General features: G+C 38.7%; 2 protein-coding genes across 2 annotated transcripts in view; one reads left to right on the forward strand and one right to left on the reverse strand.

Annotated features, from left to right (window-relative positions):
* pikfyve (phosphoinositide kinase, FYVE finger containing) overlaps positions 1-17176 on the forward strand; it is a 58778-nt gene that overhangs the window by 9542 nt on the left and 32060 nt on the right. The gene's annotated exons all lie outside the window — the stretch shown is intronic.
* sgo2 (shugoshin 2) lies at positions 1676-13835 on the reverse strand. Its single transcript, XM_085374690.1, has 9 exons — positions 13709-13835; positions 9054-9170; positions 8784-8959; positions 8567-8641; positions 7397-7470; positions 4991-5133; positions 3076-4902; positions 1862-1982; positions 1676-1778 (listed from the first exon to the last, which is right to left on the reverse strand). The coding sequence occupies exons 2-9, from the start codon at positions 9136-9138 to the stop codon at positions 1676-1678; spliced, it is 2604 nt and encodes an 867-aa protein (XP_085230816.1). The 5' UTR covers positions 9139-9170; positions 13709-13835.

The raw sequence follows: 17176 nt of genomic DNA on the forward strand, positions 1-17176 counted from the left end.
ATACAAAATCCTAAACATAGACGACTGCAGTCATGCGACACTGAATGCTTTAACCTTTCTAGGTGGGACACAAGCTTTTAACATCAAGGTCCAGCAGACTTCTCAGATGAACAGCATAGCCTGAATAATTTACAGACCTGTCAGTCTGATCATTACCAAACCAGACATCCCAAGGAAACAAGTAAAGCAGGGTAGGTAGAAACACAGAGAGCAGTGACGTGCATAAATGTGCCTATTGCAATCAATATAGGAGCAAGGGGAGAAAAACAACATAATAGCATATTGTAACTTTGGTACAAGGCTAAATTAGTACTTACACAAATGTATGTATGTATAAGGAGGAAAATATCAGAATACTACAAACCAGTACTGAATGTCCTCATATGTGGATCTCATTTTTCTCAGAACCAAAAATCTGGTTTAAAAAAATCTGGTAATTATTTGTTTCTACATTCATCAGGTCCCAATCAGCCCAAATAGCAAAGAGAAATTAAAAATGCATGCTGTGGAAGAGTTCAGGTCTTAGGAGGTTAAGGAAACCTATATATTGTATATATATTTATTAGTTTCAGATTTAGCCATTCTTGTATTTTGCTTGTTTACATTATTGTATTTTGCACAACTCTGTTGCTTGTGAAGCTCGCACACAAGAACTTCACTCACATGTGCTGTACCAATGTACCTGCACATGTGATGTGACAATAAAAGTGATTTGATTTGAAACCGCAGCATTTTAGCAATGTAGTGACTGAGGTAAACCTTATTGTCTCTGCCAAGTAGGTTATGCGTGCATGTCATCATTCTGTCTGTAAACATGATAGATCAAGAAGTTTTGAATGAATTCTAATAAAACTTTATAGGAGTGTAGATCATGTTAACAATCCATTAAAATCTGTCAAGTTAATGACTCAGCTGTTGTCATAAACAAAGCCTTGTAACTTTGTACTTGTGTTAAACATTCTCAACACAAGTACTGTAAAAGGATTCAAACTATTATTTCATATTTGATCCCCGACCTCTCCTTCAAGGTCACTCGACTGTTCTGAATGTCAACGATAGCGCAGAGCTATTTATCAAAACAATGTTTCTTACTGCTGTTGTTTGTATTACCAACATACAGCAATGATACATGGCGATTCTAAATATCAGATTACTTTATTATGACTTTGACTGTCGATTACAGTAACAGGTTCTAATTATTTGAACATTTAACAATATGACAATGTCCCTGAGGTATATATTTTTTCCTTTTTGATGCCAGTTTGACATTACTAAAAATTACACAAATTTTACTAAATGCTATACATGTGATATATGTGCATAAACAAAAAACCCAAATCCCTAAAAGTCCATCAACTGAGCTGTGCTAGCATTAAAGATAAGATATACATTTTAAACCAGATTTGGGAAATTCTCTTTACAGAAGTTAACAATAATGACTATAATAGTTTTTTAGTGACACTTTGTCTTGTTGAGTGTCAGCAGAACACAGCTTGAAGAAAAGACTCAAGAACAAATACTTCAAATTTCTACTTTAATGTGAAATGTAAAGCACTTAAAGACACACAATACTTTCTGGTCGAATCTGTAGAAAAATGATTTTAGCAAACAACTTTAATAAGAAAACAGCTTAAAATCACTTTTAAAAACAGTAAAATGGAAAAAAGACAAATTATCATTTGGCAGTCGTCGTCATCTTCTTCTTCTTCCGCCCATCCTTAAACACAGGAGAACTCAGGAATGTGGTGTCAGTGAATTTATCTCCACGCCTTATTTTGCTGATAGAAAACATAAATGAGGTTAATACTGTGCTGTTCTGGGTTTTCGCAGGGCCACAGATTTTAGACAGAAACATCCTCACCTGTTGAGAGGCGGCTCCTTGTAACTCACGGCACCCTTCCCAGGTCTCCGTCTCCTGCTTCTCTCTCCATTTTCACAGTCTGGTGTTGTCAAAGTGTTGGTTACTGTCGATAAGACTCTGCCTGCGGGGACAAACAGGTACTGCTAAGCACAGCATCATAGCATGCTGCATGCATATTACTCTGTGCTTTGCTTCTCAGCTACCCTCTACATTTACTCATACTGCATTAGGGCTGTTCGATATAACGATATATATCGGATGACGATATAAAAACGTCTATCGTTTCATTTTACACTATCGTTCGTTTTGTGGTGTCGCAAAATAAACTGTTTACGGCAATATTTTTCATGGTTTTGATGGTCACTGTAGTGGCTATATTAATTTGTTAAAGTTCTCTCTTTCTCTTATATTTTATATAACCACACTATGGACGGACAAGAGCCTGTTTTTATGCGTTGTCATTAGCAACAACGACGGTAAAACCATCGCGTGTCCGCTTGTTTATTTTCCACATAAACCTTTCACAATAAAGCTCAAGATCCTGTTGAGACTTTTCAAAATAAACTGGATCACGTGAAAGAGTATGCAGAGTGTTTACGGATGAGAAGCAAAAAAGAGCCGTCAGGTGCTAAAAAATAAACCTTAGACTCAAACGTTAGAACAGGCTTTTCCTCGCAGCACGCCGTGTAATAAATACTCACAAAGAAAATGGCGGCCGTTACAACTTATGTCTAAAAATGTATCGTTTCATACATTGGTTAAAACACTCGACTCCAGGTACGCGACGCCCAGCTGGAAACACTTCACGCAAGCCGAGCTGCCCGAAATTCACAGAATTTACAGAAAATGTTACATTTTTGTGATTTATATCGTTATTGGGACGATAGATGGATATGAGGATATGAGATTTTGATCATATCGCACAGCCCCATACTGCATTATGATAGCCAAATTCACAATCTGTCCTTATGTATATACTTTTCTGTTCAGATAAATGTTTTGGGGACATTTGCCACAAACATTAATGTCTTAAAGTGACAGGGTATTGAACCTTTGACCTTTGTCTGCTATGACCTCAGTGATAAACAAAGTACAATTATTACCCATCTGTCACAAATGAAAGCTAAAAATGTACAAACTCAGTAACATAAGAGCTGATGACAGAGCTGTGCTTGCATTAGACTGCACTGCTGTAAATAAAGACTGTTCCACACCTGGAGAGGCTTCAGCCGTTCCAATTGTCGCGAGCCTGCCTGGTGTTTCCCTGCTTGGAGTGGCGGGTAGAGAGTCCACATCGAAGTGAGCTGTGCTGTTATCCACGTCCAGCCACGGCGGCAGCTCATCCATCAGCAGGTCGCCCACATTCTGATGAACTGCCTGGTCGCTGGTGTCCACCGTGTGACTGCAGGTGTCCGATGCATTCGACATCCTGGTGATGTTTTCAGAACTACATCCACTTCTGTTCTTAGTTTTTCGTCTGTAGACAACAAAAGTCTTCCTGGGATATCTGGTTTCCGTGGCTGTGTTCAGCATGAATACATTTCTAGATGATGTGGGACTCGAATCCCTCCTGGACTGCGAATCATTCAGATGTTCAAAGATTTCATGCTTTTCGCTGATGACAGACTGTGAGTCGAGCATTTGTAAATCATGTAATTGATCTTTAGCAATTTCAGAATCAAGGCAGAGAGCGGAGGCGTCTCTAGGGTCAGGAAGATAACATGTTTCACTCTCAGATCTTAAGTCTTTGTTGTCTTTTTTCTTCGTCTTGTCATCTAACAAGTCATCACCCTCTTCTCGCTGCACCACTTTGTTCCTGCTGGGCTGCCCTGTTTTGTCTCTCCTGGATTTTTTAGGTTTTTGAAACTGTGATCCTAAAGCCGCCTGCCAGTCTAGTGGCAGTGCTTCACCACTGTCACCGCTACTTGAGTCTTCTTGACAGTTCCCAGAGTCCTGAGTGGCCACCCAGGATCGCTTCCCAGAGCGCCGAGTCTTTGAACGATTGCTTGATTCTAAACGTCCAACAACGCTTTTCCTCATGACTGCTTCTTCTGCCTGAAAACTGGATCCTGTAGGAGGCGCCACATCATGCTCTGGTGAGTCACTGTCGCCGGTTATTGAGATAACAAATGTCTCCCTGCATCTTGATTTGTGACCTCCCCTAGAATTAGTCACAGTATTAGTTTTGCTAAAGGACAGACGCTCCGCATGCTCTGACTCTGGTTGTGCACAAAGCAGAGCGTCCTCAGAGACTTGAGACTGTAAGCTTTCGTCTCCCGCTTTAGGTTTTTGGACTTTCTCCTGGTGGGATTGGCTGCCCTCACTTTCACCAGACGGCACAGTGAAAAAACTTTTCCTGGTTACTGAAGAGGCCCACTTTCCTTTAGCTCTGGACTTCCTGCATGTTATTTTGGAACTTGTTTCTTCAGCCACACTTCTGCTGGTGCTTGAAAACCTCATTTTAGGATCAGAGAAGTAATCTTCCACATCCATTTGGTCTACATTTGAGATGTTAGTGCGGTCAGAAGATTTGACTTTATCCTTTGATACTTTCTGATGCTTGCCCAGTTTAGGAATGCGAGTGACAGTGGCAGTACTTTGATCCTTCAGCGGCTTTTTATGTGCTTGTAACAAAGATGCAGACTTCTGCACTTCTATACTTGAGCTGCAGCTTTGCTCCTTGTCCTTTCTGCCAGAGCTGACTTTTTTTTTCGCTTTGGTTTCCACAGTGACTATCTCAGTGGCTTCACTTAAGGTCATCTCCATGGTTGCATTGAGCAAAACAGTTTTCTCTTGATTTTTGCCAAGCTGTGTTTCACTTTCCATGGTGGAGACACTGGGAAGATTCTGATCTCCAGAAAGGGATGGTGTGGATTTTTCACAAGTCTGACTGTTCTGAACAGAGACGACGGAATGAATATCAGCCTGGGACTGAGAGGGATTCTCCACATCTTCCCTCGGAGTATTAGCCATGCCAGACGCTTCTATGTGGGCAGCCTGTGCACACTGGGTGGACAGCCTTTTTTCAGCTTCTGTGTTATCTGCACAAAAAGCAGAGTACATCAGCATTTCACATCATCAACATTTTACAGTTAACACTAAAACTTTCAATGCTTAAATCACGCCTACCGTTGCAAACATCAGTCGACTTTTCACATGTATTCGGAAAAGTGGAGACGTCCTCGTTGATGGTTTTTTCAAGCAGGGCAGATGTTGTGATTTTGCTGGTACACCACAAATTCCTTGAAACATCTGTCTGCAGCGGTAACTGACTAAAATGGGACAAAAAGGCAAGATATTAAAAAATATATATAATTTTTTTTTCTTTCAACTCACTAGTGAATGCAGGTGCCACCCTTTCAGCCTCCTGGTAGACTCAAACTTGTCTGAGATTTTTAGGAGATGCATCTGTGGAATCAACTGTGAAATCCTACATTGCATTCACAAGCTTGGGTCCACCTGACAGGGCGATGACAACACTCCATCAGCTCTTTTGCAGCTGAGAGGTAAAAAAAATTTTCACACTCTGGTTTAGTGACAGCAGTCTGACACTGTTATTTTTATTATTATTATCATCATTTCTCACAGCTTCTCTCCACACTGTTAATGGAAGTAGTAGAGCAACTTTTCACAGTGCATCAGGTAACATATATTGAGATGTCTTGCAGCTATATTTTGGGGGACCCTATGCAACTATAAGAATGTCTCCCAAACTTGACAAATATTACCGTAACCTACAGTATACAGTAGGTTAGCATAAACAGAACGTGTGATAATCCACTTGTCACTTGTTGTTATAGAGCAAGATCTCGCTCTATGTCGAGGCTAAGGTATTTTAAGTAAATGCTAAATTGACCACTGTTAGGCCGTGTGCATGCGCAAACATTTCTGTCACTGAAAACAGAATTTTACAGTCAAGTCCTAAAGTATTTGGACAATGACACACTTTGCACAGGCTCAAAAGTAATTTGACAAGCTACCAATTATAAGATTGCTTTTAATACTCAAATTTGTTGAAAATCCTTTTTAGTTAATGACCGCCTAAAGTCTAGAACTGGCAGACATCACCAAATGCTGTGTTTCCTTTTTGGAGTTGAAAAGTTAAATGCTCCATATTCCTCAAGCAAAATGAAGGTAGCACATAGCTCACACGTTTGATCTAAACGCAAACTCAATGGCATGACGCTGCAGGATGCTGTGGTAGCCATGCTGTTTCAGTGTGGCTTCAGTTTTGAATGAATCCCTAACAGTGTCACCAGCAAAGCACCATCACACCTCCTCCTCTATGCTTCACAGTGGGAACCATGAATGTAAAGAACATCCATTCATCTTTTCTGCACAAAGACACAGGTGGAACCAAAGATCTCACATTTGGACTCATCAGACCAAAGCACAGATATCCACTGGTCTAATGTCCATTCCTTGTGTTTCTTGGCCCAAACAAATCTGTTCTGCTTGTTGCTTTTCCTTAGTTGTGGTTTCTTAGCAGCTGTTTGACCATAAAGACCTGATTCACACAGTCTCCTCTGAACAGCTGATGTAGAGATGTGTCTTCTACTGCAACTCTGTGTGGCATCTATCTGGGCTCTAATCCAAGGTTCAACACAACTTCTGCAAAACACAACTGATGGTCCCAACCTCATTAAGAATCAACTCTGACAGGCACACCTGTGAGGTGAAACCATTTCAGGTGACTACATAATGAAGCGCACTGAGAGAAGGCCGAGGGTTTGCAGCGCTGTCAACAAAACAAAGAGTGTATACTTTGAGGAATCTAAAAAATAAGACATATTTAGATGTTTTTTTAAGATTTTTTGCTAAATAATTCCACATATCTTGCTTGGTATATTTGATGTCTTCAGCTTTTATCTACAATATTATTTTTACTACAAAAAGTAGTAAAAATAAAGACAAAACATTAAATGAGGTAGTGTATAACACTAAAATGGGTCTTAAAGTGTGAAAAATAAAACCCTGGTTTTTCCCCTTAAGGCCATTCTCCCAACACTTAATCTCGATTTAACGGGTGGGTTGAGGCTGATACTTTTTCACATAAATCTGGGTGGGTTTGGATAGTTTCCCTGAATAAATCATCATTTAGAAACTGCATTTTTTATTTACTTTGCCCAACATTAAAATTTGTTTGATGACCTGAAAAATGTTTTTTTGGTTTTTTATTTTTGCAAATATGCAAAAAACAGGGAGGGGCAAATACGTTCTCACAGCACTGTGTAAGAAAAGCAACTGAAGCTGTCAGTAAGATATAAACATTGTATTCTTGTCCGTGTCTATTCAATAATGTGCTGTTTTTAAAAGTGATAAATGTTACTAAGTCTGTCACTGACTTTTATGGAAACATGACCAGGCTACACATTCTGACACACTTAGGTGGCGTCACTGAAGTGACCTTAATAAAAAAGGAGTGCAAGTCTGAAAAGTGTAAAAGAAATGTCAATGCCATTCAGAGATGCCTAAGCTAAATCAGTGGTTCTCATTGCAAAGAGCCGATCACTGTGAACTCAGTTCATTTCTGACCTTCCAGCTGCAAGATTTTCCATTCTGATGTCACCAGACGAGATCCGGGAATCTCCTGAAAGGCTCTGAGAATCCTGTGAGAAGCAAATGTTAGTATGGTTTGATATTGCAATGCATTTTCTTCTACTTTTGTTCAAACTTAAGTGGCTTTCCGTCTAAACTTTTCCTAGGATCCAAGAAATGTTCACACAGGAAGCGATTCACTTGTACCGCATCATTTCATAGCTGACAGTTGGTCACTCGTTGACATTCCAGGCTTAGTTGTCCAGATAATCCTCCAATGCAATTACCAATCAATCTTAAAGTCTCACTGTGAAATTAAGTATAGTTCAAGTTGGGACCCAAACACTGCACACCAGCAGCAGTTATTTCATGCTGTTTCTGAATGTCACTGACTGTCTATGGTCTCCAGTTGCCAAGTCACTGCTAATCTTTTCCTTGGTGCATCATTAACCCCTCAGAGGATGAATGTTTGACTGCCAGCGCTACATTACAGAGTGTGTGTGATGCTAAATTGCAGAAGTGCAGCCAATATTTCATTACAATCACTGCAAGCCAGCACACATCATGCGCAGCTTCTTACACATCTGAAGTAGCTATGGGAAACTTTTAGAGCCCGACCGATATATCAGCCAATATTAGCAATCTGTTGATAATCATTTTCATTTATCTGCTGATAAATTAAAATGTATAATAACCGTTCAACCAGTTATAGTAGTGACACTGAATAGTTTGTCCGTCAGCGGTCAGGCAGAACTCAAACAAGTAATCCACGACTTGTTGTGCATACTATCGTCATAAGGACTCATAATTAGCTACAAAGGATCAGTTTAGGGAAATTTGTTTTCTGTGCCTGAAATTAAAAAACAAATATGGATTTTTAAATAATCAAATATCAGTATCATTACATGTCTTTCAAATCCTGTATTGGTGAGGCTCTAAAAAAAAAAATCATCTGTCAGCTGACAAGTTGTAAAGATTAAAGATAAGTTGTAGAGTTGTAGAAGTTAAGAGTTTGTCAGCCTTGAACAGTTCTGAAGTTATGTGCATCAGTAGGAAACCCTGCATTGTGCCAGTTTTAAGTAAATTTTTCAGCAGCGCTCACCAAAATGTCACAAATATGTCAATATGCCGCAGAAACTGTAAATATGTATTGAATGAAATCCTTACGCTGTCAGAGAACAGGTCTGCCACCATGTCCAGGTGCTGCAAAGCATTACTACGGAAGTTGTTCAAGATAAGGAGCTGCAAGAGGAAAACAAGACGCTCTGCAGTCAATGCAATCAATCCAGCGGAGCATCGCTGCACTCTTCTTTGCATCATGACCAGTAACTGTCTACTCAGAATTTTAGTGCTGTAGAAGAACACAAGCAAACGACAAACGCACCAGTTTTCTGTGCTTGTATTTCTTGGTGGCTAATTCAAAGCAGAGAGCGTCCACTTGTTTCTGCAGGTACATGACCTCCATCTCCAGCTGGCTGCTTCTCCTCCTCTGAGCTTGCAAGGCCAGAGCTAAGGCTTTGTTGTTGGTCTTCAAAGAGACCTTGAAGAAGGACGAGGTATCTGGTGCGGAAACACGACAGTATTTGTGTTTGGCATTTACATGAACTCTTCTTTCAGCAAATTTCTGAGATCCAAAAAAAGCAAACAGACTCACTGAGAAGCTTATTTTTTATCTTGGATGCTGCAGTTGAAGTCTGCTTGGTAGCCTTCGAGGCCATCATAGTCTTCAAAGAAAACATTATCAGATGAACAGGAAGACTCGATCAAAAACCTGAAAAAGATACACACGTTAGTCATTGTACACAGTAATTAAGAACACCCAGCAGCATGCATGTGTTTGTCTTTCCTGTGATGCTGTCAAGTCACCAGAAACTGTATTTAAAAGATAGACATAGGCATGCTGGCATCATCCACTGCTTAGTCAAGTCCTGATGTGAAGCATCAGCCTGATCATCTTGGCATTTTCAAATCGGACATGACAGTGGATCTATGGAGGGAAATTAGGCTACGTTCACACTGCAGGTCTTAAAGCTCAATTCCGATTTTTTGATCAAATCTGATTTTTTTGTCTGCTTGTTCACACTACAAATAAAATGTGACAGCAAACGCGCTCTAGTGTGAACGCTCAAAGCAGCCCGCATGCACAAAAGAAGACGTCACACACAACGCGCTCTGTTTAGACCCAGACCAAACAGGATTGTTTGACTGATGGACCTTAATATAAAGACGTGTTTCAGACTTTACGTTTCCCAATTTAGCTTTAAGTTGTAAAGTTATTTTGTTATTTACATAATAATGTAAATAACCTAATAATGATCCTTATTGCTGTTTTAGAGGAGCGGTGCTTCAAAGGATGCAGATTTCTGTCAGAATCTGCAGATTATACAGTATAAATAAAATGTTCACATTTCTCCAACGTTGTCTTCCCAACAGTTTCACTGGTTGGCCAGGAAGCGTTCACGAGGGCGCTGATAATTGGCGTCTGTCTTGTGTCAGTGACGTAAAAGACGGATTTAATGCGACATGACCGTTCAAACAGCAGTCGCTTTCTAAAACATCAGATATGTATCGGACTCAGTACCACATACGAAAGTGACCCAGGTCGGATTTGAAAATATCGGATTTGTGCTGTTCACACTGTCAAACCATGATCGGATATGGGTCGCACAGGGTCAAAAAAGTCAGAATTGATGCGCTTTCGCCTGCAGTGTGAACATAGCCTTAGTCTCAAAAGTGTTACAGCCATGTAAGATATGATCCACAAGCATAAACACAGATTTGTGTGTAACTTTGAGTACCCACAAATCCCACACACAAATACAGAGCAATTTGAACGCACAAAACTATTGTACAAACGCATGTATCAAACCCTTAATAAACAGTGACCATTTATGCACACATTTTCAAGTTCAACTTATCAAAACTGATTGTTTTTGTTTACTACAAATATTTGCAATGTTCATTTCCTTTGCTTACAGATCGCTAAATACACGTGCAAGAAACACCTGATGTGTACAAGTCACGCTGCATGTGCATGTGGAGTTTTGAGACACATTTCACACTGCCAGCTTGCACGTCCAAAAGTGAAAGCTGGATTCAAGTGCTATTGGAAAACTGGGACATCTGGGCTTCCAGCGGATTCTTGTTGTTTCAAATAAAACACATATTTATTTCTAAATAAGCAAAACAGTTCATTACCCCTCATCCACTTTACCAATTTACCAGTTAAATGTGCCATACGTTAGCATGTATGGCATATGTCTTAACTAACCTATCGCCACTTAGTGGACGATCTTCTGCTGGGAAAAGGGTCAGAGCACAGCTGAAGATGGGAGAGCACCCTGGTTGAACATTCCTGTGGCTCATCCTCTGAAGTGAATATGTGCTAGCTAAGCTGTTGTATATTTTGAATATAGAAATGATCCCAGTGATGTGAGATAACACTTTCATATTCATCCAATCATTCCTCAATAACAGCAGATTAATGTTAACATTATCTGAATGCGTAATAAACAGTCGATCATTGTTATCAAATCAGCTGTATCAGCAATACAGTTTGAAGAGTATGTCTGCTGTTCCTAAACTATCACCATTTTGTCAGAATGATTTCCCATCGGAAGATTATTCACTAAGGTGTGACAGCTTATTATATACTACTGCATGGCATATTTAATTGATAAATGTATCATTTGTAGTAAAGAAGTGATGAACTCCTCTGTTTGTTTAGAAATAAACACCCATTTTATTTATTTATTTATTAAACACAGGGAACCCACAGGTCCCAGTTTTTCAGCAGCACTTAAATGCAGTTTATATTTGTGGATCTGTGGGAAGCTGGCAGTATGAAGATCCTCAGAATTTCACATGCAAAGTGATGTTCTATGTGTATCATGCAATATGTGCATTCATATTTTTGTGAGCAAAAATCCCAAAGCAAATAACTTTAGGCATTTTACATGCAGGGAGTTTTCCGAAAGAGAAAATGATTAGATTTGTGGAGCTAAACTTAAATATGTGTGCGTAAATATCACTCAGGTTTTGCATTTGTAAAATAGTTTTCTGTGTGTTCACACTGCCCTACATTTGTGTGTGGATTGGACCATTTTTTGTGAGTATTCAGAATTACAACCAAATCTTTACAGACATTTGTAACTTAATGCATGCTTGCCAATCATATCACATACATTTGTCAACCTTTTGAGACTAATTTCACACAATATTGCTCTGAGAAACTAACATTGGTTTTGATAGGTTATTGGCTAAAAGTTGCTTCACTCTGTTTTATCTTCTCTTCTGACTCAAATGGGACAAAAATAGTAGAAAATGAAAAACATACTGTATTTAATATGACGTAAAACTAGTGACTGAGACAATAAACTCAACAAAAAATGTTTATAGATGTCATAAATCAGTGAAATTCTAGAATCCGACCAATATATTAAATATTAGTCTAACTTAGCTCTTATAACAGCATTTATAACAGCTATGAAATTAAACTGTTAAGAGTGTTGACGTTGTACAATGTGTAGAACACCACAAAGACAACAACCAGCTGATCCAAGCAGAGTCGGACAGAATGCAGACGCATAATTCACAGCTAGTTGTGACAGTAAACAAAACTATTTTTAAAATGCACTGTTATATTATCTTAGTAAGGATTCATAAGGAATATTAGGGAAACTTGTTTATATTTTGTGTGTCTGAATGAAAGAAAGCTTTTTAAATCATCAAACATTAATATCAGTATTGATCTTTAAAAATCCTATATCAGTCAGGCTCTGCTGTCTTCAAGTCAATTTCTCTGAAACCAGACTTCTTTTTTTTTTACAAAAATAGTGGTCACCTTTTGATGGCTAATAGAAAAAACATGCAGGTTTCTGACTTGCTAACTGGATATCACCAGTTAAGTCATATCATAAGGGACATCCACACAGGAAAAGGTGATTCGAATTTTATTGAAATAATAATAATAATAATAATAATAATAATAATAATAATAATAATAATGGATTGCATTTATATAGTGCTTTTCGGGGCCCTCAAAGCGCTTTACAATACCACTATTCATTCACTCTCACATTCACACACTGGTGGAGGCAAGCTACAGTTGTAGCCACAGCTGCTCTGGGGCAGACTATTTGTGGCCATCTAAATAGGTGTGGGCAATGAATTATCCAAAGGGGACACATGACAGACTGGGACTGTTTTGGAGGCCCACAGCAATAAGATTAACTCGGTTCTGCTCAAAATTGATTTTATCTCTTTATAGGCTTATTGCTGCAGTCTACCACAACAGTGCCAAATTTTTATGTGGTCCTTTGGGAAAACTAATTACCCACCGCTGCCGTATAAAGTATAGAGAAATGATGGTGACTTAATAATGGGGGCAAATCACGAGTTAAACTTTTCTCAGCTTTAAAACGACCCACTGAGGCAGGCAGCAATGAGGGTAAAAGGTACTGTTGACTGGTATGTGAGGGAGTGCATATGCCAGATGGTTACCTAGGCAACCAGAGGATGGTATAGCCACTAACAACCAAACGTTATCTTAAAAATCATGCATGACAATGTGGACGAGGTTTATTGGCACAATGACTATAAAATTTGAAAAGTGCTTGTCATTAACAGTTTGGGGTTTCTTTTCATAAGAATAACTTATTAATACTCTGTATCTACTACATTAACCATCACAAACAAACGGGTCACAATATAAAGGAAAAACGAGGCGAATCTTATAAAGATGTAGCCCACCGCATGCCACCACAGCAGCTTGTAGTGTCCCCTCCCTCTGCTTGAAGGATGAAACAATTCTTCCAAAATGTATTCTGTCATTAGATCTTTCATCCCATCACTGTCAAACTTCCCATAAGCGAAGTTATCATATAAGTTATAGTATATAACTTATTCAATATGTACCTCTCAATGGGTGAAGATTTGCAGTGACTCTTCTCTATTACAAGACACGTCGACCCAAATCATGCAGTAGCATAACTAAACCGACACATTCTTTCATTGTACGTTGTCAAGGATTCATGTTTTCCTTAAACTGTCTGGATATCTTTTTTCTTACATAACTCGTCTTGTACCTGCTTTCAACAATAAAAAAATACCCATGTAACCCACTGTGATTAAGTAATAGTTTTTAAATAAAACAATCATAAGATATGTGATTACCTCAGCTCACAATCCGGAAGTTTTTTATAATTTGTCTGCACTGCGCTTCTGTTAACATTAGCTTAGCTTACTTAGGCTAAATCTGCTAGCACGTTCGTGTAACCGGCGTATTCTTGCAATTTGGTCAAAACTTACGGTAACTTCAGCCACTGGTAAGACTTGCCTCTGGAAAATCTTAGTAACTACCCTTCATAGCCACGTAAACTGACGTTCAAATCGATTCAAACAAGGCTAATCGTGACTTTACTGAATAAAAATGTTACGCTGCTGATTGCATTTTAAACATAAACAAAAAGTCAGCCGGGCTTCCACGCAAGCGTTACAGGGCGTGTCCAACAATCTGAAAACCAATCAGAAACGATGTATGCTGTTCCCCGAACCTGTTTTGTCAGGCAGCTCAAAGCTAAAAGTCACCAGGTTTTAGCGCAGATGTTTAACTTTACTGACAAACTTAAGTTAAGAGCAGAGGCGGAGCCAGACATTTGAAACACCCAGGGCTTAGCCCTAAAGGATAGTATGCATGTGGGATTTTTTTTTTTTTTTTTTTGGGGGGGGGGGGGGGGGGGGGGGGTAGAAATGACTGAAAGATTAATAGGCTCTGTTTTGAGTTTTGTTCAAAAAAGAATGACTTCATATAGGGAAAAAAATATATCACATATGCAGGACAACTTAAACTAGTTTTTTAATTAAGCAGCAAGGCAGAACAAGGCCAGGGCTGTATCAAGGCACGAGGACTAAACCCCAATTCAACCAGACCCAGAACTGATCCGGAATTAAAACAGGACTACAACAGTTCAAAATCAGGACTACTGAGGACTTAACCAAAACAGAACCAGAATCAGAACTAGATGATAGTAGCACTAAAAATCATCATAGACCTGCACTACACTTATTTTTTAATTCTACCAAAGTCCACTATTTAGATTGAGAAAAGTTTATATAATTATTTAGCCTTGTTGTGCAAACAAGCCTGCATAACTTAATAAATGTATAACTTGAAAAATAACAAACCTAAAAAGAAACACTAGGTACGAGATACATGAGTACCTATGATACGGTGATACTTTTGGTAAACAACCATTTGACTAACATGTGTGTCTCATCTGCTCTTGTTCCATCTCTGTTCTGTCCTCATTCTCCTCTCTCTCCCTCTCTGTTCCTCTCTCTCCATCTCTGTTCCTCTCTCTCCCTCTTTGTGCTGACAATCATCAAATATACAGTTGAAACCAGATATTTACACACTCTTCAGATCAAAACACAAACACTTTTTTAATTGTAACATCAAATCAGACTAAATGTTTATTTTTTTAGATTGATAAATATAAAAAACGTATTTGTTAACTTTAAGAGTAAAGAGAGAAACTATCTGTATTCCTTAATGGCACCAAATTGTATTCAAAACTGAGCCACACTTATGGAGCTCCACAATTCTTTTCCTGTTGTTTTGGTTGATAGCTCTTGATTTTCCCATTTCAAAGAAACAGTCTCTGTGTTTTGCCTTATATGCATCCACAGCTGTGCCACCAATTTACTCACATGGACTCTACCAACCTATCAGAAGCTTCTTCAGCTCAGAATGGAACGTCTGGAGTTTCTAATTAATTAACAATAAACTTAGTGTATATGTACTCCTAAATTTGATATAAGTGATAAAAATAGACAGCTCTGTCTCTCTTTATTCTGACATTTAACTAATTCAAAAGATATTTCAATATTTATTTATCCAAAACAAAACAAGTTTACTCTAAATTGATGTTGTACAGTAAAAAAATGTTCTTGTGTTTTCCATAAAGTGTATGTAAATATCTGGTTTAAACTGTGAATATACTGCTGTGTATTGAAATTCCTCTTGTTTTGCATATACATGAAATATACTGAACAACATACAAAGCATAATATATAAAATACTACCAGAGTTTTTTCTTTGAAAGAAGCTCCTTATGTCCATTCTTGTATATCAGTACATTACTGAAACCGATTTATTAAGCCGTGGAGGGTAACAACTGAAAATATGAAATAAACACACATGTAAGCTAAGACTCTCTAAAGAAACAGCATTGTTGTTTTTCAGCTTTTCATTTCACCATTTGTTGATTCACTTGAAGAGCAAGTAAGTAATATGGGTCAAGTGCAGTATAAATGATTTGCTTTGGAACCTGGTCAAACTTCAGTTCTTGTCTGTCTGCCTAGCTCCGTTTCTCCAACAGCGCACTGGCAGGCAGCAGCTGCCCCGCCCCGCTTAGTGTCTGAGCTCGGATCATACCAATATTAGGGGGGATTTACACACAGTCCTAAATTCCCACAGTGTGCACTATGTGCTTCGAATATTGTGTGTAGTTTTTTGTTTTATACAGTTGTCAGCCAGGCATCTAACTATGAAAAAATTACACTCCAAAAGACCCCGGGCTTCTGAAAAAACAACCCGGGCTTAAGCCCAGTAAGCCACCCCCCCCCCCCCCCCCCCGCTCCGCCACTGGTTAAGAGTGAACTAATATTAAAAATAAACCGATAACAACTTATTTCATATAAAAGACTAAATTCAGAGGTTTAGTCTTCGAACAGTTTGGCTACACAAAGTTTGTCTGACAAAGCTGAATGTAGGAAAAGACAAAAATGATAAAATTGAAAGTTTTAGCTCACAGAAGAGACACTTTTGTGACATTAAATAAATAAAAATAGAAATAATCCACAAAATGTTCCCCTTTTCACTCAAAAAATGCAATTTTACATTGTATGAGTTATCCATTTACAAAAGGAAAAACAAAAGAAGAAATTACATGAAGAACAATAAGAATAAGTACAGCGGCATTTTTTAACAACATAAATACCACAACATTTTTAGTAAAAGTTGGTCAGACTTTGTAGTTTTCTACAAAAACCTCTTATTTGGTTGTACTGACTTTAGCGAGAAGCGTTTTACCTTATCAGCTTGACTGCTGTTGTGGTTTAGACTGTTGTAGACTTTTTTTCTTTCCCCTATTTGTATGTGTGTTTATATACATCTCTTAATTGTAATTATTTTGTAATTTGCTTATTTTGCTTACTGTCTTTCATATAGCTATGTGACTCAGTCTGCTACCCTGTGTATCTGTTACTGTTTATTTGTATGGAGAATCAAATAGCCATAAAAATGTAATAGAAGTAAGGTAATGGCTGAATGTGTTTAGCTGCACTTGAGACATCCCTGTTCAAACAACATTGCTTTTAGTCACCGCTAAAGTAGGAGACTGCCGCCTGGCTGCCATCCTCTAATGAACGCCTCCATCGCCGTCTCTATGTTCGGCTTTTGCGCCTGGCTGGTCACAACCAGTGGTGGGAGTCGATTGGATAGGTCTGTCTGGTGTTTCAAAGGAGTCGGGGTTTCCTCCAGGTGTTTTACAGCTGCCTTGAAAGCGGAGGTGCTCCATACAGTGATGTCAGTCTCCTATAGTGAACGGGTAATTCATAGTTTTTGCTGTCACGGCAGTTACCCAGATTTTACGACCAGTAGAGCCTACCGGCTAGTTAGCATACGAAGCTAGTACTAACTAGCTTGGCTAAAAACAGTTGTAGCTGCTTCTGTACTGTTCGTCAAGCTAGTTGATCAGCACGGCTTGAGTTGAG

This window comes from Diplotaxodon limnothrissa, linkage group LG16 (assembly GCF_057381915.1).
Source record: "Diplotaxodon limnothrissa isolate DT_005_m linkage group LG16, D_limnothrissa_male_GT1.1, whole genome shotgun sequence".
NCBI lineage: Eukaryota > Metazoa > Chordata > Actinopteri > Cichliformes > Cichlidae > Diplotaxodon > Diplotaxodon limnothrissa.